This window comes from Pseudomicrostroma glucosiphilum, assembly GCF_003144135.1.
Source record: "Pseudomicrostroma glucosiphilum strain MCA 4718 unplaced genomic scaffold BCV69scaffold_8, whole genome shotgun sequence".
In the NCBI taxonomy this organism is placed as follows: Eukaryota; Fungi; Basidiomycota; class Exobasidiomycetes; order Microstromatales; family Microstromataceae; genus Microstroma; species Microstroma glucosiphilum.
This window is the reverse complement of record NW_020289920.1, coordinates 275,950-299,691: the sequence shown is the minus strand read 5'-3', so window position 1 is coordinate 299,691 and position 23,742 is coordinate 275,950. Positions and strand designations below refer to the sequence as shown.

Sequence of the window (23,742 nt, the reverse complement as noted above, 5' to 3'; positions counted from 1 at the left end):
TTAGGACCCGGATCATTCAGAAGCTGGAGAGCCTTTGCTGAACAGCCGACAGCCAGCCCATTCGCAGTCGGTCATGACTCGCTCAGAAGAGGACCTCGACATGAGGAGAGACGATGAGATGGAGGTAGACGATGCAGATGGTGAGTTGCTGCTTATAGCCATCTTGCCTGCTCGCAATATGGCCCGCCCTCGACGATGCCTGACGTCCTATACTTCTCTCTCTTGTTATCATCATCGTGTATCAGATCCGAACGTCAAGAGGAAAGGCAGGGGCTTCAACATCCGAGGAGGAGCCGATGTGCAGATGGACGGGGTCAAGGCAAAGACCTTTGACAGGCTCGATGGCGAAGAGGACGGCGGGGCAAAAGCTGCTCGATGTGAGTAGTCAGTAAGCTCGCCATTTGAGAGGATCTTGGCATTCATCTAGCGGCGAGTCTGATACAACAGACGGCTGACCTCCCTTCTCCTCCCCTTCGAATCAACAGCGGTGGAAGGCTGGATCCTCATCGTGACCAATATCCACGAAGAAGCCACCGAGGAGGACGTCCTGGACAAGTTTGCAGACTTTGGCGAGGTCAAGAATTGCCACTTGAACTTGGACAGGCGGACAGGATATGTAAAGGTGAGTTGAAGCGTACGCCTAATACAGAGCAAGGCGCTTCGGCCTAGATGGCTCTCCAGCTTCTTCCTGTTCCCTTGACCTGACTGACGACCATCACTCTCCTTCTCTCCTCTGCTCCACTGCTGCGCTCCTTCTTCTGCTAAAAAAGGGCTACGCGCTCCTGGAATTCCCCTCTCATTCTGAAGCCAAGGAAGCCATCGAGGCATGTCAGGACGGCGCAGTGACCCTCATGGAGCAGCAGCTCTCTGCTGATTTCGCCTTTGTCAGGCCGCCGCCGAGTGGACCTGCTGCTGGGGGCCAACGTAGAGGAGGAGGAGGAGGCGGAAGGAGGGATAGAGATAGGGATGTCAGAGAGAGAAGTCCGGGGAGGAGGTGAGGTCTCAAACATATTACAGACGACGAGAACAGGTGTATACATAGCGCTGCTGATTTGATACCAGCAGAACATCATCTACCCAAAGAGTGAATACAGGTACTGTTCACCTCAGAGGAACCCGGGTGACCTGCTTCCCAACCTTGACCTCGACGTTCCTCACCCTAACCTCACTCAGTGCCCTCACTCTATCCCCCAGTCCCAACTCCAGCTTCTGCGTTCTTTGGCTTGCTTTCTCCATCTGCTCCGGGGAGACTTCCCCAGTTCCCTCAGAATTGACCTGCTCGTACCCCCAACTAGCGTGAAATCTCGCCCCTTGCTCCTCGAAGTACGTTTTGCCCTGGAAGAAGGTCTTGACCATCCCGCCCAGCGCGACACTGATGGCCTGCAGAGCCGAATGGCCCAGCCCGACCTCTAGAGTGTAGTAGACTCTCGGTGGATGAATGGAGGTGAGGGGCGAAGAGAGAAGGGGAGCAAAGGTGGAGAAAGAGAGGGCAAAGCTGCTTTGGTGCTGCAAGATCGATCTGGCTTCGTGAAGGAAAGAGTCCTTTTCGTGGGCTCGAACGAGGATTGGTTGAGTGAGGGAGACGTGTAGGTTGCCTTCGCCCTGCCCTGCATCGCCGTCGATGAACCAGGTGTAGCTGTCGGGGTCAGATGCACCTTCTAAGAGTGTCGCTTTTGCTTTCTTCAGCAGGCTAGCCAATCTGGGATAATCGATCAAACGGATAGCGACGTAGACGTGGCAGAGCCACTCTCCTGGCACAATCTTCTCACTGGTGAAGGTTCGTGCTGAGGGGGATTGAGAGAAGGAGACCGATGGCAGGGCTCTATCGTAGCAAGCATGGTGACAGTGTGGGTCAGTCTGTGGTAGGCTGTTGAGTGGGAGGGGGGATGTCGACTTGACTCACCTTCTCGTCTTCGGCTCAGGGACTCCTTGCGGCGTAGCAGCGGCTCTACTCATTCGCTGCGTATGCTCAGATGTTTGGGTATCAGGGTCTCCCCGGCCCTGCTCGTCCTCTTCATCGCTCGAGGCCAGGTAGTCGACCAAGGCGAGAGGTCGAGAGGGTTGTGGCGAGACCCTTGAATCATACTGCTGTGACGTACGGGGAGCATGGTCAGCTCACGAGGTAGCTAGGCGGGTCTAGTTTCCGAGTATGGCAACTCACATCTAAACTCTTCCTCGCCTTCTTGGCCTTTTTTCCTTCTTGCCTGGCGTCAGTCTGATCTCCTCGATGATATCTTGCAGCGCCAGAGTTGCCTCTGATACTCTTTGACTCCTCCCCTCGTTGCTTTTCCTTCTTCTTTGCTTCCTGCCGATCCTGCGTCTCTTGTTCCAACTCGAATTGGTAGCTAGGCTCAACACTCCACTCTCGGCTGTTGAGAGGTCGCTTCTTCTCGACTTTGTCCCTTCCCAAGGCTCCTTCACCAGCGATCGAAGCATCACCCTTCTTCTTTCCACCGCTCTCTGACTCTTTCTTCTCCTCGCCCTCGAATGTGCCGAACTTGCGCCGGCCCACGGGTCCCAGCCCGTTCGATGCGGTCGCGCTAGATTCGGAGTGGGAGCTCCTACCATCTGTATATTTGGCCTTGGAAGAAGAGGAAGAAGAAGCTTGCAGCAGCCAGGAGTTCCAGCCCGATCCACTCGACGAAGATGCTTCAGGCTCTGTTGCCGTAGTTGCGGAAGTGGCAGGATCGTCTAAAGACCAATGCTCCTCATTGCCATCGACGTAGACAATCTTTGACTCCTTTGCGCCGGTCTTGACGCTACCATCTGCGGTCGATGCCGAAGCGCTCGCTCGAGTAGGAGTCGCTTGTGCTAGTGTACTACCGCTGGGCGAGGAAGGCGTACTGGGTGCTGTGGTTGGGTTGAGGGCAGCAGCTCTCTGCATGAACTTGAGGCCCTGTACCTTGTTCGACAGGGCAGCGACATGGGCGGGCCGCGCGGAGCCGCCGAATGACGAAGGCGATGATGTGGCAGAGGTGGGTGGAGGAGCCATGGTGACGATGGCAGTGCTCTGAGTAACGTATACAAAGTCAAGACTGAGGTGAGTCTTGTTCTGATACGAGCGACCATGAAGCTGCTGCCTCGACATTTTTGCCCGCGATTCTCGTCCCCTTTCCGCTCCGCTCCACAACGCCGTCCCAGCCTTGACCTGCCTTAGCATATACCCACGTCCGCTGAGCCAGTGACCAGCACCTCATACAGCAATGGCTGCTTCCTCGTCGTCGTCATCACAGGCCTCATACGGCCGCAGGAACATATTCGTAAGTGCAGTGTCCAGTGTGGTCTTTCCTATCCTAGAGCCTTGAACTTACGCCCACCCTTGTCTGCTGTATGCACAGTACCTCCGCGTGTCTCCCTACCTCGTCCTTCCCTGCATCCTCTATATCGACCCTCGTCATGTCCTCTGGCTCAACACCCATCCCTCCACCATGCCTGCCACGCTCAAGTTTCTCAAAGGCCGCATCATGGACAAGCTGGAAAGGGAGGCAAAAGTGAAGAAGTGGAAACAGGATGGGCAAAACTGGGAGAAGAAGATATGGGGGGACATCAGCGGTAATGAGGTCGTCGACGTCGCTAGGCTGGGCGAGTGAAAAGGGAAACCGGCGCAAAAAGTACCTTGCCTCCTTGGTCTCACGTTGTGTGTCCTTCCTTCCGACCCACAGCCGACTTTCATCTCGCGTACTTCTTCCGCCGTCAGACAGACAGGCACGCCGTACTGGTAAAGGAGAAGGAGAAGGTCTTTCCCAGCGCACAAGGACGGTACCGTCAGCCGACATCAGCAAAGCGACCCCGTCAAACTGCATATGACGATGAAGATGATGACGGACTCGGCGCTGGTGCCGGCCCTTCCGCCAGCAGACTAAGGTCGGAGCAAGGCGAAGTGGGAGATGTGCAGATCAAGCCCGACCCGGAAGATGAGGACGATGCTGAGAGGTGTCTGCTAGGTGACAGCAGGGACGATAGGGCAGGCGTCACATTCGCTGTGCCCGACGAAGAAGAGGAGATGGAAGACGTCAAGCCGAAGTTCAAGCTGAAAGTCAAGTACAGGGATTTCACCATGTAAGTACGCCTCAAGCCCGTCCTCTTGTTCCCACTCCCATCCAGACCGCGACTATCCGCTTACCCATCACTCCCAATGACCCCCTTCCCAGCTTCACAAAATCCCTCATCATCGTCCTCGAGCCCTCTCCCGCAGCCCGTGCTCGCTCCCCAGACCTCTTCCTCTCACAGCAATCCGCCGAGCGTCGGCAGCTCTCCGTCACACCTGCCGTAGGCGCAGGCGTCTCGGCGGGTACGCTCTATTCTCGCTCCTCCTCTCAGAGGGGTAGTCGCGATCCGAGGGGAATGAGGGAGGATTCGACTGCTAGCACTATCGCCGGCTCTAGGAGGGATGCAAGGACGGGAAGTACGCCGCTATTTAGGGGTAGTATGACTCCAAGCGAGGCGGGAGACACGCCAGAGGGGGATGCATCAAGATTCGACTGGAGCCCGAGCCCGAGCCCCGTACCACGGTCGCCACGGGCAAGTCGAGCGGGTGGAGAGGGAGATGGAGACGCTCAGGGCGAGAGACTAGACGCAGAGGGAGAAGCAGAAGCAGAAGCAGGCGAGTCGGCCTTCCTCCTTGCTGAGCGGATCCTCACACAGGACGGAGGTGCGGGGGGAGCCGAGGGTAGACTGGAGGGGCGAGATAGCGTTGCGTATGGATACGGTGGTGGAGAAGATGAGTAAGGAGTGATGCGATGCAATCTCGTGCAGCTCGGATAAGAGAGAAGAGGGCGACGATGTCTGTTTCTCTCAATCAATACGTTGAAAAGTCACGAGATCATGGGCGAGGAGCCCTGATTGAAAAACCCGGGTAGACTATTCTCGCTTAACAAAGCCACAGTGCCAAGAAGAGGAAGCATGGTACTATTACTACTATTGGAAGAACAAGACAGACGGAAGGGAGCAGTGAAGTTGCAGTATCGACAAGCTAAGCAGAGCATAGGAAAGGACAGGATCAAGTGAGAGTCCAAAAGGGAGGAAAAAAGAGGAAAGAAGGAGAAAGTATGAGAGGGGGGGAGAGGGAGAGAGGGCGGGAGGGGAACGAAAGAGTAGTCAGAATTTCGAGATTGGAAGGAGGAGGAGGAGCAGCAGCAGCAGCAAAAAGAAAGCGCTAGGGTATATTAGGAGGCTCGTTTGTAGCCAAAGGAAAAAGGGAGAAAGAGAGGAAAAGCGGGGATGTGTTGGAGGCGTCTCTGCTTGCAGGAAGAGGGACTCCTCCTGGGTATCTTGCAGGGCAAAGCAGTGAAGACTCTTCAGCACGTCTTCTTGAGCCCTTGTATAAAAAGAGGATCGTGATCATTGCGAAGTCCAAAGAAGCCATTTGCGATTAGACGGAGCCGAATGTGTCAAGTATAGGAAGCAGAGAACAGTCCTCTTTGCTCATCCCCAGTAATTGCTATTGGTGAATTCGCTGCTCCCACTTGCGCTCATTCCACCATTAGCACTCGAGTTGAATTGTGGTGTGAGTCCCAATCCACCAGAAGGCGTAGGTGGAAGACCCATGCTGTCTCCCCAAGGACTTCCCTGCTGCTGCTGTTGTTGTTGTTGCTGAGCGAGGTGTTGTTGCAATTGCTGCTGATGATGCAATTGCTGCTGCTGCAATTGAGAAGAGTGATGCAGCGAGGCATTCTGCCCCAGGCTAGGAGAGTAGAGGGTAGCAGTAGAGTGGTGCGAGGACATGGAACCACCTCCATTCTTGACGTGCTGCTGTTGCTGTTGGCCAGCAATACCTTGTGAGCTACCGGTATACCCTGCGTACACCTGCCCAAATGAAGGGAAGAGGGAGGCATTCGAGTTCATCGCAGGCGAGTAGCCAGAAGAGGATCCGGTACCAGGTCCGCCGGACGAGGAGCCGGATGATCCATCGGTGAGGGTATTGTTGGGAGACGGGTTGCTCGAGCCAGACGAGTAGAGGGTATTGTTCCCGCCATGGAAGGGCGAGAGATGCTGTTGTTGTTGTTGCTGCTGCATCTGCTGCATGGAGCGAGTACTCGATAGGTCCACTGGAGAGAAGAGGAACTCAGTCGGGTTGTGGGATTGACCGCCCATACCATCTGAGCCCATGCCTCCATTCGGTCCCATGAGGAAAGGAGAAGCGCTGCCATCATGCTTTCCGTCGTGGAATTGACCTCCGTATTGCTGTATGTGCGGCGGGGGCTGGAACTCAGGTGGCAGACTCGAGAAGTGAGGAGGAGCAGAATTGGGCGTCTGTCCTGGTTGCTGCATTGGCATCCGCTGGGGATGCAGAGGCTGACCTGGCCTGGGTGGGGCAGAATTGGCGTGAGGCGATGAGATGGCAGTCAAGAGTGCCGAGCTTGCGGGTGGCTGCATCATCGAAGGTGAAGCGACAGCAGTGGCGCCTGGTGTAGCACTACCTCCTGCGTGGGTCCTTCTCCGCTTCTTCGACCGGCTTGCAGAGGTAGTTGGAGTGGCAGCAGAAGTAGCTGCCGTAGGAGTCGCTGGGGTAGCGGGAAGGCTGAGACCTGCGACGGCATGCTCTGGCGAGCCGACCGAGTTCTTCTGTTGCCGGACGGTAGCATTGGACATCGTGGCAGCCCTAGACCGCCGCCCTGCTGCTCCACCGTCGCCCGTACCACCGCCTGATCGCTTCGGAGTGCCACCCGAGGCAGTCATCGTAGGACCTGGTCGAAGAATGGCAACGGGCCCCTTCGAGGGCGACATAGGGGGACTCTGAGGCATCGACATTACCTCGTCATCATCTTCGTCGTCGGAGCCATCGCCGCCGGCATAAGCCTCGGCGGGCTCTTCTTCCTCATCTGCGTCTTCGTCATCAGGAGCCGAAAGACAGCGCTGGATGAGCTCTCGTCCTTCGGTCTCCATGACGACTGGTCGAAGCTTCGGGGTTGTGAAGGTGAATACGAGACCGGTTTGGGAGACGATGAGGAGGAGCACTTGAGTACCGGTCAGGACAGACAGCTCGTAGGCCTGCAGGGTCAGACAGAGATGTACAAGTATGTGTCAGTCAGTAGGATGCATCGCAGTGGTGTGCTCAGCAGCTGAATCGAACTACTCACCTTCTTCATGATACCAGCTTTCCTCTTGCTGAATGTGATGTGTCTGCGAGAATCATCCTCGATAAATTGGATCTTGATCTTCCGCCTGCCGGTCAAAGAGTCACGCTCTCCCTTCACCTCAGAGGCCGACTTCTTCTTTGTGGCAGCAGAGCCCGACGCTCCTGCAGTAGCAGTCGTGGCAGCAGCAGCGGCAGCGGCTGTCGCCTTGGAAGCAGCTGCTGCTCTGCCTTTAGCGGCACTGGGCGCTTTTGGAGTGACTTCGCCTGTCTCAGGCGCTTTGCCTTTGGAGAGAGCTGCAGACTTGCCTGCTCCTGCTGGAGTGGAGCTGCTTGTGGAAGACGAGCTCTTGGAGCTCCTCCTGGGCGGTATCCGAGCTGCTGCCGCCGCACCGTTTGCCTTTGCAGAGGCAGTCCGGGTCCGCTTCTGAGAAGGAGCGCCGAGGGTGTCGTCGCCCTCATCTTCGTCGTTATCTCCACCATCATCACCTTTACCCTCATCATTGTCTTCTCCATCCTCTTCGTCATCCTCGTCGCCAGAAACGTCTCCAGATAGAGCCACGCCGCGACCTGCAAGAGGCATCTTGAAGACGTTGGCAGTATCGACGCTACCCTGCGATTCGCCCTGCTGTACGCCAACGTGATGACCGCCAAATCCAGAAGAGGGGTTGTTGCCTCCATTCATTTGCCTCACAAAGGCCGTCTGAAGCTCAGGTGGAATGAGGTGGAGATCACCAAAGGGACTGGAGAATCTTTGGCCGCTCCCATCAGTAGATGTGAATGTGAGGGCTCCAGGAGGAATACTGCCGGAAGACGACGAGGAGGAGCCCTGCCCGGAGGCGCGTAGCTGATGCTGTTGAGAGGAGAGCATCTCGTTCGATGGGAAGTGAGGAAAGAGCAGTCAATGGGAGTGGGGATGGGGTGTTATTGGCCGTGGACTGCTACCCTCATCGACCCGGAATAGGGTACGATGAAGACGGACGGCACCGGGGAAGGCACAAGGGCCAACAAGTGAGTTGATAGACCGGAAAGGTGACTGGAAAGGGTATGGTGAGGTCTCTGATGGTTCCGCAGTCTGGTCGATGCAAGCGAGTGTGGGTGTGTGGAGTAAGGCGTAGGGGATGATGCTCAAAGGAGGTCGATGGTACGAAAGAGGAAAGAGCGAGGAGTGGATGAAAGGAGTAAGGAGGGGATGAGTGAGACCGAAAACAGTAGGTAGACGTTGTCCTTGGTCTCTCTGTGTGTGGGGGAGGGGGGGAGATGGAGTGTGCTTAGGTAGATTCTGGCCGGCGCTGGCGATGGAGATGCTGTCGATGTTGATGTTGTTGCTGCTGCTGCGTCTGTCCGCCAATTGCCGTGGCTGGGCCTCGGACTTGATCGGTGGCGTGTGTGTGTCTCCCCCCCTTGTGCTCCCATGCCTGGGCTGTCTGTGCCATCGTTGCTCAAAGTCTCCGTGCCTTCTCTGCTGCTCCTGTTGCTGGTGAGGTGCTGCTGCTGCTGCTTGCCTGCTCCTCGCCTGACGCAGGGCATCTGCCTCTCGCTTGCCCGGCCGATCAAAGGACTTCTCCGACGTGAGCTGCGTGCCCTACCGGGTGCACTTCATTTCCCACGCATGCCCAAGCCCTCAAGATGTTGCACTGATCTTCTACCCCGCGTATCCCGCTGCCGCTCGCCCACCCGCCCGCACGCCTGCAACACCATGCGCGCGCCTCCCTCTCTTCTCCCCCCAAAGGTTCTAGCCACCGCCAAGGTCCAGAGAGACAAAGAGCAACATCCAGTCTGTGCAAGCTTGTGCGTGCGGAGCAAAGATCCAAATGGCCTCTTTACCGATAGCCCACGTAGCCCTTCAAAGGTGCAAAGAGTAAATTTAAAGTTTCCCGGAGCAAAAGCCTCTTTCTCCCAACTACCCGGCCGGCTGAGGAAGCTCTTGAGGGCGGGTAGACGGGATTGCGCCGGTCTCAACTTTGACTGAGACAGGGAGCAACCCTCCTCTCCCGGAACAACCTCTCCGGAGGCTACCGGCTAACCCACACCATTGACGACAATGGTAGTTGGACGTTCTGCCGGGACAATTGTGGGAGCAGAAGCCAAATTGAACAACGTGCTCCTCCCGGGCGGAGCAGCGGCAAAGACGGGATCCACGACTAAGCTACGTGCTCCACTTCCGTTCCGATGCAATAGTACACCGTTCTAATCTGGGTGTCGCAGCTTCTTGACTTTCGCCTTACGTTTGTCGCTCAAAAAGCTTCATCTCTCAATGGAGAGCAAGGTATGGTCCCACTGCTTCTATTGTATGATACACAACCTCTGACGGGAACTGCACTACGCTACTAATTGTCCGTCTAATTTCAAGAGTCCATGCATGCTTCTACTTTGCCACACTGGGAACCAGGGACACCCGCGCTCCGAGCTCAGCGCCTACCCTGGACCCTTCTGTAGCCCTCTTCTTGCTCTCCTCCATCCTCGCCTCGCCCGCATCTTGGGCCGCCACATCCTCCTCTGCCCAGACCTGTGTGAGAATGAGATTCACCAGCGCCGGACTGTTCCAGTAATTGTTGTGAGCCGAGAGCATAGAGATGTACTCTCCCATCATCGCAGGGGTGTTTGCTGGGGTAGTATTGAAGTAGAAGTCGATGCAGCCGTGTCTGTTCAGCGCACGGAAGCGTCTCTCGGCCCTGATCAGGTGATCAAGGTCGAGCGACTTGCTGGCCTCCTCCTTGTCTTGTTCGTCCTGTTTCGCCTTCTGCTTCTTTGCCTTCTTCTTTGTCTTGCGCTCCTCCTCTTCCCGCTCTTTGGCCAAGATACGTTCAGGCAGAGCTTCCTTGCCCTGAGTGCCTTCTTCCAATTGCACAGGCTGAGCAGCCTTTGACCTCTTCTGCTGCTCCTCTGCCGACTCTACATCACTGTGCTCTTCTTCAGAGGACGAAAGAGCTCGCGCAATGGCATAGGCAGCAGTCTTGTGCCGTCGATTGGCGTCCTCACCAAAGCCAGGCAGATCATCCATTGTCTCTGCATAGCGATCCATGTCCGAATCTTGCTCGCCATCAGCATCATTTTGGTCCCCCTTGGGCGCATTCTGAGTAGACGTCGCTTCCTTGTAGTTCTTCGAACCCTTGAAGGGGTGCGCAGGATCGAATAGCTTCGAAATAGCTACCCTCGGCTTCTTCAGAGCGTCCATGATTGCATTCACCGCACCAGGAAGGGGTAGCGGGTTCAGCAGCCGAGCATACCTCCGGTCCACAGCAGCATTCAGACGGTAGGCTACTGGGTCGGAAGCATTGTAGAGGTTGAAGAGGTTGCCATGGAAGGCCATACAGCCGTACTTCACTTCGCTCTCTTCCTCCTTCTCTGCTAGACCCTTGAGATCCAAAGAAGACTCTTCGCCAATGTTGGCGTTGCGGGGCACCTTACGGGCAATGAGCTGACCTCCAGCAAGGAGCAAGAAGAGTCCCAGAGGAGAGCCGACGAGGAAGACGTCCTGGACATTGAAAAGAAGTCGCTTCGTCGACTGCTCCTGGATCTCCTCTTTGCTCATCTGCGCGATGGACGGAACAGTTGTGGGCTGTGATGACAGGATGTCGGCAGTAAAGCAAGATCCAAGAGAGTGAGAGATGAAACTGACCTTGCCTCCCTTTTCGAGGAAGTCGGGGTTTCTTCGAACGAAGAGTCTGTAGACCCGATTCAGCTCATTCAAGACAGCTGCGACCATCTTTGGCTTGTGAATGGAGGAGAGATAGTAGGGCACATCCAGGATCACTTTGCTGACGAGGTTTCGTACAAAGGGGATCGTAGCGTCGTTTGTCACATCTTCGAGACCGAAGTGATTGTCATTCTCTTCTGACTCGTGAGTCAGGTCCAAGTCTCGTCTCCAGCAAACCGGGATGTATTGCACCCGTCTGCCTTTGCCAAGCTTGCGGATCGTAGGCTCCTGAGCGATTTTGGCGGAGAGTTTGCGGATCTTCTGAACGTCATAAGTGAAGTCGAGAGATTCGAAGGTGTCTGTGAGCCCTTGACCAATGCCGTGAATGACAAGTATGAGATGTACTGCGTCATCCTTGAGAGCCTCGTTGTCGACGCTAGATTCGGCGTCGAGCGTCTCTTGCAACTCTTCTGCCTCACTGCTGTCGTCCACATCATTGGCCTCAGCCTCACTTGAGTCTTTGTTCTTCTCTGGCGCAGAGATATCCTGTGCGTGTGACGACGCCGAAGCCGACTTTTTGCCAGTGTCTCGGATGTCATTGCCAGGCTTGGTTCCTTCCTCGGTATTCTTCTGCTTCTGGGTATGCTTGGCTTCCTCGTGATTCTTCTTGGATGACTTTCCCGACTTTTCGCCTTTTCCGTCCTTCCCGTCGTCCGCCGAAGCAGACTTGCCGTCATCAGGTTGAGCGGCTCCTGCTTTGCCGCTCGTGCCTGCAGCCTGTTTCACAGCGGCCTCGTCGTCTTGTTCGCTCTCCCAAGGCATGTTCGGCAGGCTGAAGAAGTGGCTGCCTCTTGCGAGCTTGGCTCGACGCTCAACTTCTTCGAAGCCTCGGATGACAGTAGCACCGCCAACCAGGGTCAACATCCTTCCCCTAAAGTCCTCACTGAAAAAGGGTGCTCAGGAAGAAATGTCAGTCAGGAGCTGGACACTGCTGTAGCCGTCCGAGTGGGCGCTCACCTGAAAATCTTTCCCTCAACAGGACTGATGAACTTGACCTTTCCCTTGCCTGACTGCTCCTCGCTTCGAACGTCGAGCAAGTCAGTCTCTTTCCTCTGTGACGCAGCGTCTTCCTGCTCCCCCTTGTCCTGTCTCAGCTCAAAAGCGCGGCTCTCCTTCCAAGCCGTCTCCAGATCTATTGCCAAGTCCGAGTCATACCGGATGGGCACGTACTGATCCTGGAGCTCACTCCAGTAAAACCATGTACTCCTGATCACAGGCAGAAGAATACCTCTGAAGAAGGCCGGATAGAGCTGCATCTTGCGCAAGTCTACATCGAAGAGCCGATCCTCTAGAACCTCGACCTTGTGCCTTCTCGCTGAATCGGGCTCGTCCGGATCGAGAACCTCATCGATCATGGTAGGCTTGGCATCTGGACCGTCCTTCTTGGTCGAGTCAGGAGCATTGCGCATCGATTCCCTCTTCTTCTCCGCATCGTCTTCATTTAGCACACCAGGTTTAGGATCCTCCTCGCCGCCATACCACCAACGACTGAGGAATTGAGACCCCCACGAAGTGCCCTGCTGCTGGGGTCCCTCTGTATTGTTCTTCTGCTGAGCTTCTTCCTCTTTCTCCTTCTTATGTTGTATTTCCTCCTCGTACTCCTGTTCTTGCTCCTCCTCCTCTTCTTCCCTTTCCTCCTCCCGCTCCTTCTCCTCTGCTTCTAGCTCCTTTTGAACTTTTGCAGCCCAGTCGGCACCACCAAGATCGCGCCATCGCGCCTCTAGAGCCGAATCGTCAGCTGGAGGGAAGGTGGTCCAATCTCCCTCGCGAGCATAGAACCATCGAGGCTTGGGCTCTGCATGCGAGGAGGAGGAGGAGGAGGAGGAGGAGGAGGAGGAGGAGGAGGAGTGCTTCTCGGAAGAAGCGGACATGCTCCTACTTCCTGCTCTTGCCATTACAAGTACAGACAAGGCAGGTCGAAAGCTCAACCGTTGCGCACCAGCCGGCAAGGCGAGTGGTACGGAGCGAAGAAGCATCCGAGGATGGGATGGGATGATCAGGGTAAGAGAAGATACGACGAGGGAAGCCCCTGATCTCGGAAAGGGAGAAAGAACCCACTCCCTCGACTTCCCGCACAAGTCGCCGATTGACCCGAGCCGCCCTGCATGGACTGGCCTTGGCGCGGCGGCTCGCGTGAATGCGGGCAGAGCCTTTTCCTTTCCTTAGTTGACCCCTCGGACAGTCAGGAAACAAAGTGCGAGAATGTATTACAAGCGTTGAGATGTAGAGAGAAAGAGCAAGCTGAGAGAGAAGGTAGCAAGCTCTGCGTACAGGGCGTTGAGATGTACATAGGGGGTTTTCCTGAGTATGATATGAGACAAAAAGAGAACTTTACAAGCGTTGAGATGAGCAGTTCTGTCTTGGATGGGAATGCGTGGGTAGAGAGTACAGATGTAGAGAGAAATTGAGGAAAGCAAGGCGCAGGAAGAGAGACGGTGACGTGATTGTGAAGACGGTGATGGGGACTTTGTAAACGTTGAGATACAAAGTAGACTACCCCCGAGGCGGGGTAGCCGGTGATGGAATAGGGGCAGCAAGCAGAAGGTGAAAGGATCTATGAGGTAGGAAGACGACCTAGACACTTAGAGTCTAGGCGTCCGCCTTCCTCTTCTTGTTAGTCTCGGCAGCAGGCTGGGTAGCAGACTTACCAAGGACCTTGGTGAGAGCCTGGTCGAGGTCTTCCTCAAGGTCACGAGGGTCCTCCAGCCCAACGGAGAGACGGATGAGATCGTGGCCGATGCCGAGAGCGAGCCTCTCTTCGAGAGGAACCATCCAGTGGGTCATCGTAGAGGGCTGCTCGATCAAAGACTCGACTCCTCCAAGAGAGAGGGCGAGGGTGATGACGTTGAGCTCCTTGAGGACGTCCGAGCCCACGGAAGGGTCGGTCGGGTCACAGTCGATGCGGAAGGAGAGCATACCGCTGTACTGCAGACCCTGTTCAATATCAATACCATCATCGACCTGGGCTCGCAGCGCTCGAGGAGAAATCTGCTTCTTGGCAAGCGCAAAAGATGGGTGGGAGGGCAGACCAGGGTAGATGACGTCCTTGATGCCGGGGTGCTTCTCGAGATACTTGGCAATCCTGAGCGCATTGCGTCCGTGCTCGCGCATGCGGACGGGCAAGGTCTTGAGACCTCGCAGGACTAGCCAGCAGTCGAAAGGCGAAGGCACCGCCCCGAGGCTGGACTGGACGAACTTGAGCTTCTTTGCAATGGTCTCGTCATTGGTGACCGCGACGCCGAGCAAGACATCGGTATGTCCATTGAGGAACTTTGTAGCCGAGTGAGAGACTACGTCAGCACCGAGACTGAGCGGGTTCTGGTAGTACGGAGACATGAATGTCCCGTCTACTGCGATCTTGATGGATGGATCAATGGCCTTGACGATCTGAGAGACGAGCGGAAGATCGACCAGACGCAGAGTGGGGTTGGTGGGAGTCTCGAGCCAGATGAGCTTCGTCTCGGGAGTGATTGCCTTTGTCAATCGCTCCTTGAGGCCATTTGAGTCTAGGTCCACAAAGGTAGTCTTGATGGCATTGGTTTCATTGACAATCTGCGTGAGGATCTTGTGAGTTCCACCGTACACGTCAGCGACGGACACGACGTGAGACCCATTGGGAATGGAGCTCAAGATGGCCGTAGTGACGGCCGTACCGCTGGAAAAGGCAAAGGCATGCTTGGCGCCCTCGAGTGCTGCGAGATTGGCCTCGAGGGAGTTGCGATTGGGATTACCAAAGCGTGTATAGTCGAATCCATCTGCGCCGCTGATGCCGGCAGTAGACTGTCGGTAAGCAGTAGCTAGGGTGATTGAAGGGATAATAGCACCCGTGGCTGGCTCGGGCTCAGATCCCTTGTGGATGGCCAAAGTGTCGAAGCGAAGTCCGTTAGAGGCGGCGGCACTGGCATTCAGATGTGAATGAGCTGCGGAAGACGCCCCATTACCATTTGGCGCGGGAGCACCAGCGGCGAGGGGTGCTGCAGTAGCGGAGGCACTTGGGGACATGCTGGATGAGATGAGAGGGGAAGGGGGAAAAGTGGGGGGGGACTAAGAGGGTGTTGGACCTCTAGCTTGAGTTGATCTTCGACGGTCTATGAAGCAGAGAGTTGGATCTCGCTTCACGAATGACGACGAAGAGGGGGAGAGGGGTGGTACAGAAACGATGTATAGTATGGTTCAGGAGTGAAAAGGGGGCCAGGGGCCGCCGAGTGACTTTAGGGGCCGGGTGCGGATGCGGGCGGGACAGCAACCTCACGCGGCGCAGCTCCGCCCGTCCCTCGAGCTCAGCATTGGTCATGAGGTGATCCTGGCAAGCACAGGCGCCATTGGCCCAGACCTGTGTGCACATGGCATTCCCCTCGCGATTCCGGGTCCAGCAAAGTGCAAGCTTTTTCTTCTCTCTGTCATGCAACGAGTCATGCAGGATGAGAAGCAGCAAGAAATGAAGCTGCTTGGCATCACCCGCAGAGCTGCTTAAACCTCCCCACACATACTGAGGTGCAGCGTGCGCCCAGCCACGCTTGCAAGATTTCGGCCTAAGTCGCAGCCGATTAGCCGACCTCGAGCCTTGTTTTTTTTCGCGAGGTCAATCTGCTTCCGATCCCGGTCCGACCAGTCGTTGTTCCGGTTCCGATGCGGGAGATCTGAGGGATTTTCCATGCCGACCTTGGCGGGCGCCGAGATGAGGGATTTTCTGGCAGGGCTCGAGCGCAGGAGGCATTGGGCGATAGAAGTGAGGTGAGGGATTTTCCCTCCTCGCGGCTGGGAAGCGTGGCGTGGCGGGGAAGAGGGAAATGCCTCAAAGGCACACGACATCAGTGGTGCCGCTGACAAGCAGCAAGGTCTAGCTCCACACACAATCTTCCACACGGCATAGCCCTCAGACGTATATAAAGGAGGACCCTTGCCCGCTTACACGGCAAAGACCCACAACGACTTAACAGCTACTCTCACCACTACCCACCTCCCACACCAAACACATACTCACAATGGCTTGCGCTTGTGCCAACACTGCTTCCTCCGGCTCCACCTGGTGAGTGTCCTCCTCCCATCCTCACCACTCGTATAACATCCGATCGAACCTCCCGCTGACAATGTCTCGTCTACACCCTCTTTCATTCCTGTCTTCTCCCAGCTCTTGTGGCGCAGGTTCCTGCAGCTGCTCCCCCGGCTCCTGCAGCTGTTCCGGATGCCCCAATGGCTCCAAGGCACAAATCAAGGGCACCGTCTGCTCTTGTGGCGGGTGAGTACATTATGACCCAAGCCTCAATGGTACTTCTGAAGCGAAGCGATGCTGACCATCATTCTTCACTCGCGCTCCGCTTTATAGTGACCAAGGCAACTGCCCTTGCGAGGCTGGAAAGTGCGCTTGCTCCTCGTGCGGCAAGAGTGGACCCAAGGACCTCTAAGCGACGTGCCCTCAGATGCACCTCGCCTCTTGCCAAGTGGCAGCATCTTCGCCCCCTTCTTGATGTATTCTAGCGCGTGTTTATGAAATCATACAGATCAACCCTCACCTTTGTGCTCCCTCTTTCTCGCACCAATGCTCATTGTGAGGGGTATCGCATTCATTCGACAAGTGACGACTGTGGGTAATGGAGAGCTAGCAGAGCAGGCTAGGGAGTATAGACAAGGACAAGGAGGGTGGAGAAGGCGAAATGAGAAGGAGAGCAAGGCACTACCTTTTGGTAAGACAGAATAGACAAATGGTGAGATGAGGTCAGGTGAGGGTGATAAAGGTAAAGATTGTGTGTGTGGATAGGCTCCTCCACCAGACTCAGGGGGCACTTGCAGAGGATGTCGTAACGGGAAGCGCCCGCGCTTTATGCCACCCCGCTCAGTGGCTCCCGCTCAGCATGCTCTCGCTCTCCTCCTGCAAATTCTCCAATGGTTGTCCAGGCTGGTAAGGCTCTCTGAAGCGCCCCGTCAGCGGACTAAAAGCATCTCCGCTCTCCTGCAACTCCAGCTCTAGCTCCCTCTCCCTTTCCCTCTCACCAAGCAAGCGCTGCTCGAACACTTGCGACTCCTCCTCGATCGAAGGTCGACCGCCACCATTGAGGTTAGTGTGAGACTTGTCGTAGCTCCCATAGGGCAGACCAGCTCCTTCTTCGGTCGATCGCGAGTAATTGGAGGCAGCGTCATCTGGAGCAATAGATTCTGTGTCGCCCATCATCGCACTGCCGATCATGGATTCGGGCCGACGAGGGGAGGGAGGCACGTTCGGGTCGACCATGCCGCTCACCAATGGAGAGGCACCTCCTTGTTGATCGACGAATCTGGCCAGACTGAGAGGAGAGGGAGACCGTTCGCCGAACGTGTGAGGTGTCGAGTTAGGAGACAGGCTACCCACCTTCGCCGTCGTTGTGGCTGAGGTGGAGGGAGAAGTTGCCGATGCAGGTGGAGTGCCAGGAGCTGCTCCAAACCGAGCGGCGATGCTAGCCACTTTCCCACTGGTAGGATTCTTTGCGAAGGGGTCTAGCTTCCCCTTGGACACGACTCGAGTAGAAGTGGTACTTGCGCTGCCATCCGCCACGGTGGCACTTTCTGACGCTGCTTGCTGTTGGGCCTTTCTAGCATCCACGGGCTGCAATTTGGCTCGCAACTCCCTAGCCCGAGCTTGGGCTGCCGAGATGCGCTGTTCCCGGATCTGAGCATCAGTAGCGACTGGCTTGAGGATCGATCGGTCTGCGACAATCACAGGTGGCGATGTGTCCTTCTCGATCGCCGCAGGTGATTTGGCAGCGGTCAGTTTGAGCGGTGGGGCCGGGAGAACGTCGAGAGGTTCGTCGACCCTCAGAGGTAAGCTTGTCACGTTTGCGTCTTGATTTGTTGTATCTGCGGACGAGTCTGCGGTATGTGAGCCTCCAGTAGAGGGATATTCCTGAGTTGTAGTCAGTGGGACAGCAGCGGCCTCGGACATCCGTGGTGATGGTCGGGGCGAAGGCTCTCTAGACAGTTGCTCACGCGCTGATAGCCTGTCACTCTCCCGAGTCGCTGGCGGCGTCAGCTGTGCATCCTCTTCCGCTGCTACAGCTGGACTCTTCGTGACAATGTCTACCCAGTGCTCGTCCCTGCTACCATGCTTGGCAAGATGCCGTAGCAAGCTTCTCCTCCTGCCCATCGGCTTAGCAGCGTCCTCACGCTCGTCTCCCGAGTCTATCACGCTGCGAGCCTCGTAGTCCGCGGAGCAGAAGGATGCACCGCTAGTAGAAGTCGGGAAGCCTCCATTCTGAGACTTTTGGGCACTTTGGGTCTGCGCAGGGACTGCCAGACCGCCTTCGACCTTCGATGGTGGCGAGGGTGCGGCAGGCGGATCTTCTTGCTCATTGCTACTCATATGCTCATGCTGATTGCTACGGCGCAAAGTCTTCTTCCGCACGGCGGAGACGAACTTGCTGGCGCTACTATGCTGTGGAGAAGGCTCCTTCTCGGCCCGAGGCAAGTCGTTGTCCCGCTCCGGCACGAGGGGTGTGCTGAAAAGAGAGACTTTGCTTCCATCCCTGCTATGCTGGCCACTACGGCGTTTCGCAGAGGTATTGGTCCTCTTCAGCTCGACAGAAGTCGAAGGGTCTGACATCATTGCAGGATCCATGCCGAGACTGATCTTCTTGGTGCCAGGAGGGAAGAGGTTGCTAGCATCCTCATCGATGTTCTGAGCCTTGTGCACTGGTGCAGATCCCGAGGCACTGCGATCCTTCCTCATCTTCCGGAAGACGTTGAGGTTCCTCATCGACGGTCGACTCCTGCTCTTCGCCTTTCCAACAGCTTCGAGCTCGGCTCGGTAACCACTGGGGACGATCTCCTGAACAACGAACCACGCAGCTTCAGTGCGGTCATCTGCTGGGATATCGGCGTCTAGTCCGGCCTGCAGGGGAGCGAGCGCGTTGGCCACCTGAGAAGTCCCGCTTCCCTGAGCGCTGACAGTGAATTCGTTTGGCCGACTCTTGTACTGCACAACGACGAAATTCGCAGATCGATGCGTGAGCTCGTCGCGGTTGGACCAGCCATTGCCTATCAGGTAGTCCGCCCAGACCTCAGCGAACACCTCGTCCATCTGGCCAGCCAATCTCTCTCCTCTCTGGCCAACATGGTACTCGTCGGTAGTCGAAGGTCGACTGATGACTTTGGGGGCAGTGTCATACGCGAACGGCGGCATGTTCGATGCAGTGTCACGTAGCTTGGCCAATAATTCGGCTCGCTCGCTAGGCCAGCGCGTGACGTCCTTCTTGAGACCATCATCGAAGCTGAGAATGGCATCGAGCGAACTTCTGTCAGCGTCTCCAAAGCCAACATCGGTGAACTCAGACCACAGGACTGTGCTCCGCTTCTCGGTGCGTGCTTTCCTTTCGCTCTCATGAAGATCAAAGCTAAGCTTAGATCGGTCCGTGCTGGTAAAGCCATCGTTCATGAATTGGCCCCACTCTTCCTGTGCAATCGTCCCGTAGAAGGCCGGGTCGTCAGTCTGACTTTTCGTGTGCAGCATTGCTTGGCTCGAAGGAGGACTCAGAGCGGAAGGCGTTGCGTCGCGGGGTTGCTGCGATCCATTCTTGACATTGATCAGCTTCCTGTATCGGTCAGAGAACTGTGGGTGCTTGCCATGGTAGTCGCTGGCAGAGCAGCATGCCTCCCACTCAGGCGACAGCCAGGCAACATCAATCTCGCTGGCAGACTGTATCAGATCCTGCGAGTACAGTCGAACTTGTCGTTCGATGTGGGTATAGGGTACTTGTCGTACGTGTCTGGGTGGTGTGCTGAAATCGCTGGATAGAATTTGGGGGTAGCCTTCGACGTGTGACATTAGCCGCACTGGCAAGACCTCGTACGTCGCAAGGTTGCGGATGTAGGCAAGAAGTAGGTGCTCGGTAGCATTGCTGGCGCGATTGTATGCATCGTATGTTCTGGCAAAGGTTTCGTCCTCAGGAAGACCAAACAAGACAACACCAAAGTGTCGGGCTAGCTTCGAGGGCGTCATACCGTTCTTGAGACTGTAAGAGCAAGTGGATGACAGCAGCGAGAAGAGGCTGAGGAGAAGGTGGATAGACTCTTCGTCGATCTGCTCGACAAAGTATCGGAACGCTGTCCATGGATGCTCAGCCACTGCGATAATGGACACCAATATCGGGTCAGAGGGCATGCAAGACTGTCTCAGTAGCCCAGAAGGGACTCACGCTTTTCTTCCTCCCGCCAATGCAGATACAGGTCTAGGTCCAGCCAACCTCTTTGTTGGACGACGACGACATCTTCGCTCGTCTCTCCCTTCTTTGCAGACGCCGTACTCGGCACAGGCACGGCATAGAAGCGGCCTAGCCTGGCCAGAGTCCACTTGAGCAAAGCAGCAAGATCATGCGGGTTAGCGAAGCGTACTTCTTCACTGATGGCACTGTTCGCGATATCAGAGAGGTCCGAGCTTGCAAGAGCTTTGAGCAGCAGTCCGGCGCCTCCCGTGGAAAGATCCAGAGCCATTGATGTGAAGATGAGGGGACAGTCCAGACCTGGTGTGGGTAATGAGAAGAGAGTCTCAGCATCCCCCAGCATATGCTCTTGGAATCATACTGTGCACTCACCTCTTTCCCTGATCTCTTTCGCGCAGAGCTCTACAATCTTGTGAGCGGACTGCAGCGTCATCTCAGTCTCCCACCCTTCATGCGTATATCCATATGGGAAGGCCTCCTTGCCATGAGCGGCTCCCGATGTCCCTCCCGCCCCAGTGACGCTAGAAGGTGGCAGCGGTAGATCAGCTGCCAGACGACGATGCGAGGCTCGTCTCACGGCTCCGGTACCACTGGATTCTCCAGCTGGCCAGGCTCCATTGCGCTCGTTGCGAAGGGGAAGAGTGGAGACACCGTTCCTCCCTGTAGCCGAAGCCGAGGGCATCATTCGTCCAAAGTCGTCCGCCAGGCCATCTTGGCGTGAGGAAGCCATGGGTTGGGTCGGCAAACTTTTAGACTGGAGAGCTTGGCGATCGGTCATCATCCTCAGATTGCCCTTGGAGGGGACAGGCGGTATCGCTGTTTGCTCAACTATCTGCGCCTCTTCGAGCGTTCTAGCATCAGTACTTGCGCGGCTCTGTACATTGAGAAACTCATCATCTCGCGATTGAGGCAAGTCCGTGTTGGATACAGCAGCCCCAAAGGGCTCGGCCTTCAGAGAGGGAGAGGTGTCCTTCTTGGCGCTGGTGGACACACTTCGTAGGGCGGCGAAGCGACCACTCTTCCCTGGACGGCGTGAAAAGAGGGTGGTCATCTTGCTAGGAGGGACCTGGCCCCCTTGACGAGGTATCAGAGTTCTGGAAGAGCCACTTTTGTATGAGCTTCAGTAGCAATCTGTCGACGAGGATAGTGATGAGGCGCTTCAGGGGCTGGGTGAGGCCTTGTGATTGGATGTCTGAGAGTGGTGTTGATCAAGGCGGTATTGCTGACGAGCGTGGGTATATGCGTGATGAGTAGCCTAGAAGCAATGCAAGGGAGAGAGCGTGGGCGGCTGGAGAAGATCCCAGAGCTGACGATGGCTTGTCGTTTGTGTCTGTGGGCGTCGAGAGCGAGGGCCTCAAGGAAACAAGGCACGATGAGGCTGTGAGGGCAAAGACGAGGAGCCATGCATCCAGCCCTTCGGAAAGGAGACTGACCCATCACATGCAACACACACCACCACTGCAGCAGAACAACACCAACCCCCACGTCCTTCCGTTCCGAGGTCAAGGCAGCCACACACGACTTCCCGCCCACAGCACCGCACCAAGTATTCAAGGATGCAAGTGGTGTAAATGATGAAAGGAAGCTAGAAAGGACAACAAGGAGTACAGGGCATACGATACAAACAAACAGTAACAGTGAAGCGAGGGTCGGCGGCCTTGAGCTCAACAGCGGACACTTCGGGAAATAAAGAGCATGACATGACAGCCCACTCTAACAAAGCTTTCTACTCCCCCTCCCAACCTCTCCGCTCACCATCACTCAACAGAGGAATGCTCTCGTTGGCTCGACCATCCGTCACGTCAGTCTGAGCCGCCTCTTCCATCCGAGACTCGATGACAGCGGTGGCGCTCCCCTCGGCCTCACTCGGCCCACTCGCCGACGAACCCGGTAGCATAGCTGTAGCAAGCGGCGTCTCTGCCTCTCCTGCAGCACCGGGACTGACAGCGGAAGGGGCAGGCGGAACTGGCACCGTAATATCTCGACGACAGCTTGGGCAGAACTTCTTGATCTTGATCAGCCACTCGTCGATACAGGCCTTGTGGAAGAGATGCTGGCAGGGCAGGAGCCTTACACGCTCACCGTCTTCGAAGTTGGCTAGGCAAATAGCGCATTCGTCCGCCGAGTAGTAGAGACGCTGGTCGGCGGCAGAAGAAGACTCGCCTGCTGCTTCCGCAGCCTCGCTCGCGGTGGAGGGCAGAGTCGTCGAGCTCGTAGGTCCAGCCTCGACGTCGTCCCGGTAGACGGTTGCACGAGCTTCCTTCTGAGCATCCTCATCCCATTTCAATCCTCCTTTATCCCAGATAGCACAAGGTAGATTGAGCACAACGAGCTCGGGTGCTCGCTCTTTGCGGCGACGCTGGATCTGGCGCAGCTTGTGCACGATCACTGTCGAAAGAGTCATCAGTGAGGGCAGCATGAGGAGGAGCAGTGCCAAGTTGAGCAGAGGCCTGTGAAAGGAAGACAACAGCAAGAAGGTAAGCATGCAGCTCGCACGACCACAACCCAGACACAACATATGGAGCTACCCACCACTCGAAGAGAGTGTCGTCGCGGCTGAGTATGATCTCTACACCCTTTGTCGGTTCACCGTCGCTGTAAAGTCTCTTGAGGTCCTCAAAGCTCCTCCAGGAGACAAAAGTGCTGGGAATTTCGATGTCACTGACGTCGCCCTGAGCAAACATAGTCAGTAGACGAGGGAGATCATCGTCTTCTGGCTCCTCCCATCCCCAAGGTGTGCGATGTGCTGGCTCGGGCGGGCTCTGATCGCCAACAACGACAGCACGGGCTCCCAATGCTTGAGCCAGTCTGATCTTGGACACGAAAGGACAATTGCCCCGTGAGACTAGGGCGATCCAGTCGGATGGCGGTGCAGTGCTATTCTTGAGGTCTGGACTGAGGGAGCGACCTTCGAAAGTGGCCTGCGAGCCTTGGCCTGAAGAGGTGGCGTAGTGAGGTGCTTGATTGCTCTGCATGTGCTCACTGTCTGCGACTTCCAACCAGAAGTCCTGCTCCTCATCGGAGGATGCATGGGAGTCATGCTTCCAGCCGGGTCCACCCTCGACAGGGCAGCCGAAGATGGGGTCGACACCGTCCCTGCCACTAGTCCCAGCAGTGATATCCTCCTTGCCCGCAGGCGCTCTCTCGTGCCAGAAGGTGGAGATGGGGATAAGGTGACCTCTTAGTCCTTCATCGTTGGCGATGTGCGGACCAAAAGCTGCTGGGCGGGTGGCATATAGTGCTTGTGTCCTGACGACTTCGAGTGACCCTTCACCCCAGAGGAAAGACGAGCCCTGCTGCGCGAGGCCTTGACGATTTGGTGTGTCACCGTTTGGGATCAGAGGCGACAGGAGGGACCCAAGACGATCGAAGATGGTGGGATTGTCTGTCGCTGCGTTAGAAGTGCTTGAAATTGACGCATGAACATCAACGGCGCCGCCAGCTGCCGCTGTGCACAGGCAGTACAGCAAAATGAAGGCTGAGCGAGGGGTCATGGTGGCGGCGAACCACGAGGGCGGGAGGGCGGTGGGGTGTAAGCCCCGGGTGGCGTGCGCGAGAGTGTCAAAGATGGGCAGATGAGGGAGCGAATGTAAGTAGGTGGGAATGGCGCAATGATGAGCAGCCGTAGGAAGATTGTTTGCCGAGGCCAAAGCAAGGTGATGATGGTAGTCAGCGATGGTAGACTGACCACCTCAGCCTGCCTCGTCTATTTCGGCTGCTGCCCGCCCTGCCGTCATCGCCTGGGCGGAGAGGCGGGGCGCCAAGTGGAGAGCCGAGCG

At 56.3% G+C, this 23,742-nt stretch overlaps 10 protein-coding genes across 10 annotated transcripts; 4 read left to right on the top strand and 6 right to left on the bottom strand.

Annotated features, from left to right (window-relative positions):
* The first annotated feature begins 11 nt into the window (after window positions 1-11).
* BCV69DRAFT_312893 (RNA-binding domain-containing protein) lies at window positions 12-1,103 on the top strand. The gene is made up of 4 exons (XM_025494980.1): window positions 12-140; window positions 246-377; window positions 486-622; window positions 771-1,103. Exons 1-4 carry the CDS (start codon window positions 74-76, stop codon window positions 996-998), a joined length of 564 nt encoding a protein of 187 aa, XP_025347458.1. The 5' UTR covers window positions 12-73; the 3' UTR covers window positions 999-1,103.
* BCV69DRAFT_283173 (hypothetical protein) lies at window positions 787-2,301 on the bottom strand. Its single transcript, XM_025492614.1, has 3 exons — window positions 2,162-2,301; window positions 1,904-2,085; window positions 787-1,822 (listed from the first exon to the last, which is right to left on the bottom strand). Exons 2-3 carry the CDS (start codon window positions 1,954-1,956, stop codon window positions 1,102-1,104), a joined length of 774 nt encoding a protein of 257 aa, XP_025347457.1. The 5' UTR covers window positions 1,957-2,085; window positions 2,162-2,301; the 3' UTR covers window positions 787-1,101.
* A 902-nt stretch (window positions 2,302-3,203) lies between these two features.
* BCV69DRAFT_299431 (hypothetical protein) lies at window positions 3,204-4,728 on the top strand (the record flags this gene model as incomplete). Its single annotated transcript, XM_025494328.1, has 4 exons — window positions 3,204-3,260; window positions 3,339-3,552; window positions 3,663-4,059; window positions 4,152-4,728. 4 exons carry the CDS (start codon window positions 3,204-3,206, stop codon window positions 4,726-4,728), a joined length of 1,245 nt encoding a protein of 414 aa, XP_025347456.1.
* Window positions 4,729-6,831: 2,103 nt separating this feature from the next.
* On the bottom strand, window positions 6,832-7,658 carry BCV69DRAFT_249797 (SRF-TF-domain-containing protein; the record flags this gene model as incomplete). The annotated part of the gene is made up of 2 exons (XM_025490357.1): window positions 6,832-6,990; window positions 7,080-7,658. Coding segments are annotated over 2 exons (738 nt in total), but the record flags the coding sequence as incomplete, so codon positions are not given.
* Window positions 7,659-8,206: 548 nt separating this feature from the next.
* BCV69DRAFT_205239 (hypothetical protein) lies at window positions 8,207-9,245 on the top strand. The gene has a single exon (XM_025489716.1). The coding sequence runs from the start codon at window positions 8,490-8,492 to the stop codon at window positions 9,045-9,047; it is 558 nt and encodes a 185-aa protein (XP_025347454.1). The 5' UTR covers window positions 8,207-8,489; the 3' UTR covers window positions 9,048-9,245.
* Window positions 9,246-9,340: 95 nt separating this feature from the next.
* Window positions 9,341-12,646, bottom strand: BCV69DRAFT_312889 (hypothetical protein; the record flags this gene model as incomplete). The annotated part of the gene is made up of 2 exons (XM_025494979.1): window positions 9,341-11,658; window positions 11,733-12,646. 2 exons carry the CDS (start codon window positions 12,644-12,646, stop codon window positions 9,444-9,446), a joined length of 3,129 nt encoding a protein of 1,042 aa, XP_025347453.1. The 3' UTR covers window positions 9,341-9,443.
* Window positions 12,647-13,001: 355 nt separating this feature from the next.
* On the bottom strand, window positions 13,002-15,107 carry BCV69DRAFT_283168 (hypothetical protein). Its single transcript, XM_025492613.1, has one exon. It carries the CDS (start codon window positions 14,775-14,777, stop codon window positions 13,365-13,367), a length of 1,413 nt encoding a protein of 470 aa, XP_025347452.1. The 5' UTR covers window positions 14,778-15,107; the 3' UTR covers window positions 13,002-13,364.
* Window positions 15,108-15,304: 197 nt separating this feature from the next.
* Window positions 15,305-16,200, top strand: BCV69DRAFT_283167 (hypothetical protein). The gene is made up of 3 exons (XM_025492612.1): window positions 15,305-15,804; window positions 15,907-16,014; window positions 16,102-16,200. The coding sequence occupies exons 1-3, from the start codon at window positions 15,761-15,763 to the stop codon at window positions 16,178-16,180; spliced, it is 231 nt and encodes a 76-aa protein (XP_025347451.1). The 5' UTR covers window positions 15,305-15,760; the 3' UTR covers window positions 16,181-16,200.
* A 35-nt stretch (window positions 16,201-16,235) lies between these two features.
* BCV69DRAFT_283166 (hypothetical protein) lies at window positions 16,236-21,355 on the bottom strand. Its single transcript, XM_025492611.1, has 3 exons — window positions 20,336-21,355; window positions 19,940-20,263; window positions 16,236-19,868 (listed from the first exon to the last, which is right to left on the bottom strand). The coding sequence occupies exons 1-3, from the start codon at window positions 21,012-21,014 to the stop codon at window positions 16,609-16,611; spliced, it is 4,263 nt and encodes a 1,420-aa protein (XP_025347450.1). The 5' UTR covers window positions 21,015-21,355; the 3' UTR covers window positions 16,236-16,608.
* Window positions 21,356-21,674: 319 nt separating this feature from the next.
* BCV69DRAFT_283165 (hypothetical protein) lies at window positions 21,675-23,636 on the bottom strand. Its single transcript, XM_025492610.1, has 2 exons — window positions 22,496-23,636; window positions 21,675-22,413 (listed from the first exon to the last, which is right to left on the bottom strand). Exons 1-2 carry the CDS (start codon window positions 23,455-23,457, stop codon window positions 21,690-21,692), a joined length of 1,686 nt encoding a protein of 561 aa, XP_025347449.1. The 5' UTR covers window positions 23,458-23,636; the 3' UTR covers window positions 21,675-21,689.
* Window positions 23,637-23,742: the final 106 nt, after the last annotated feature.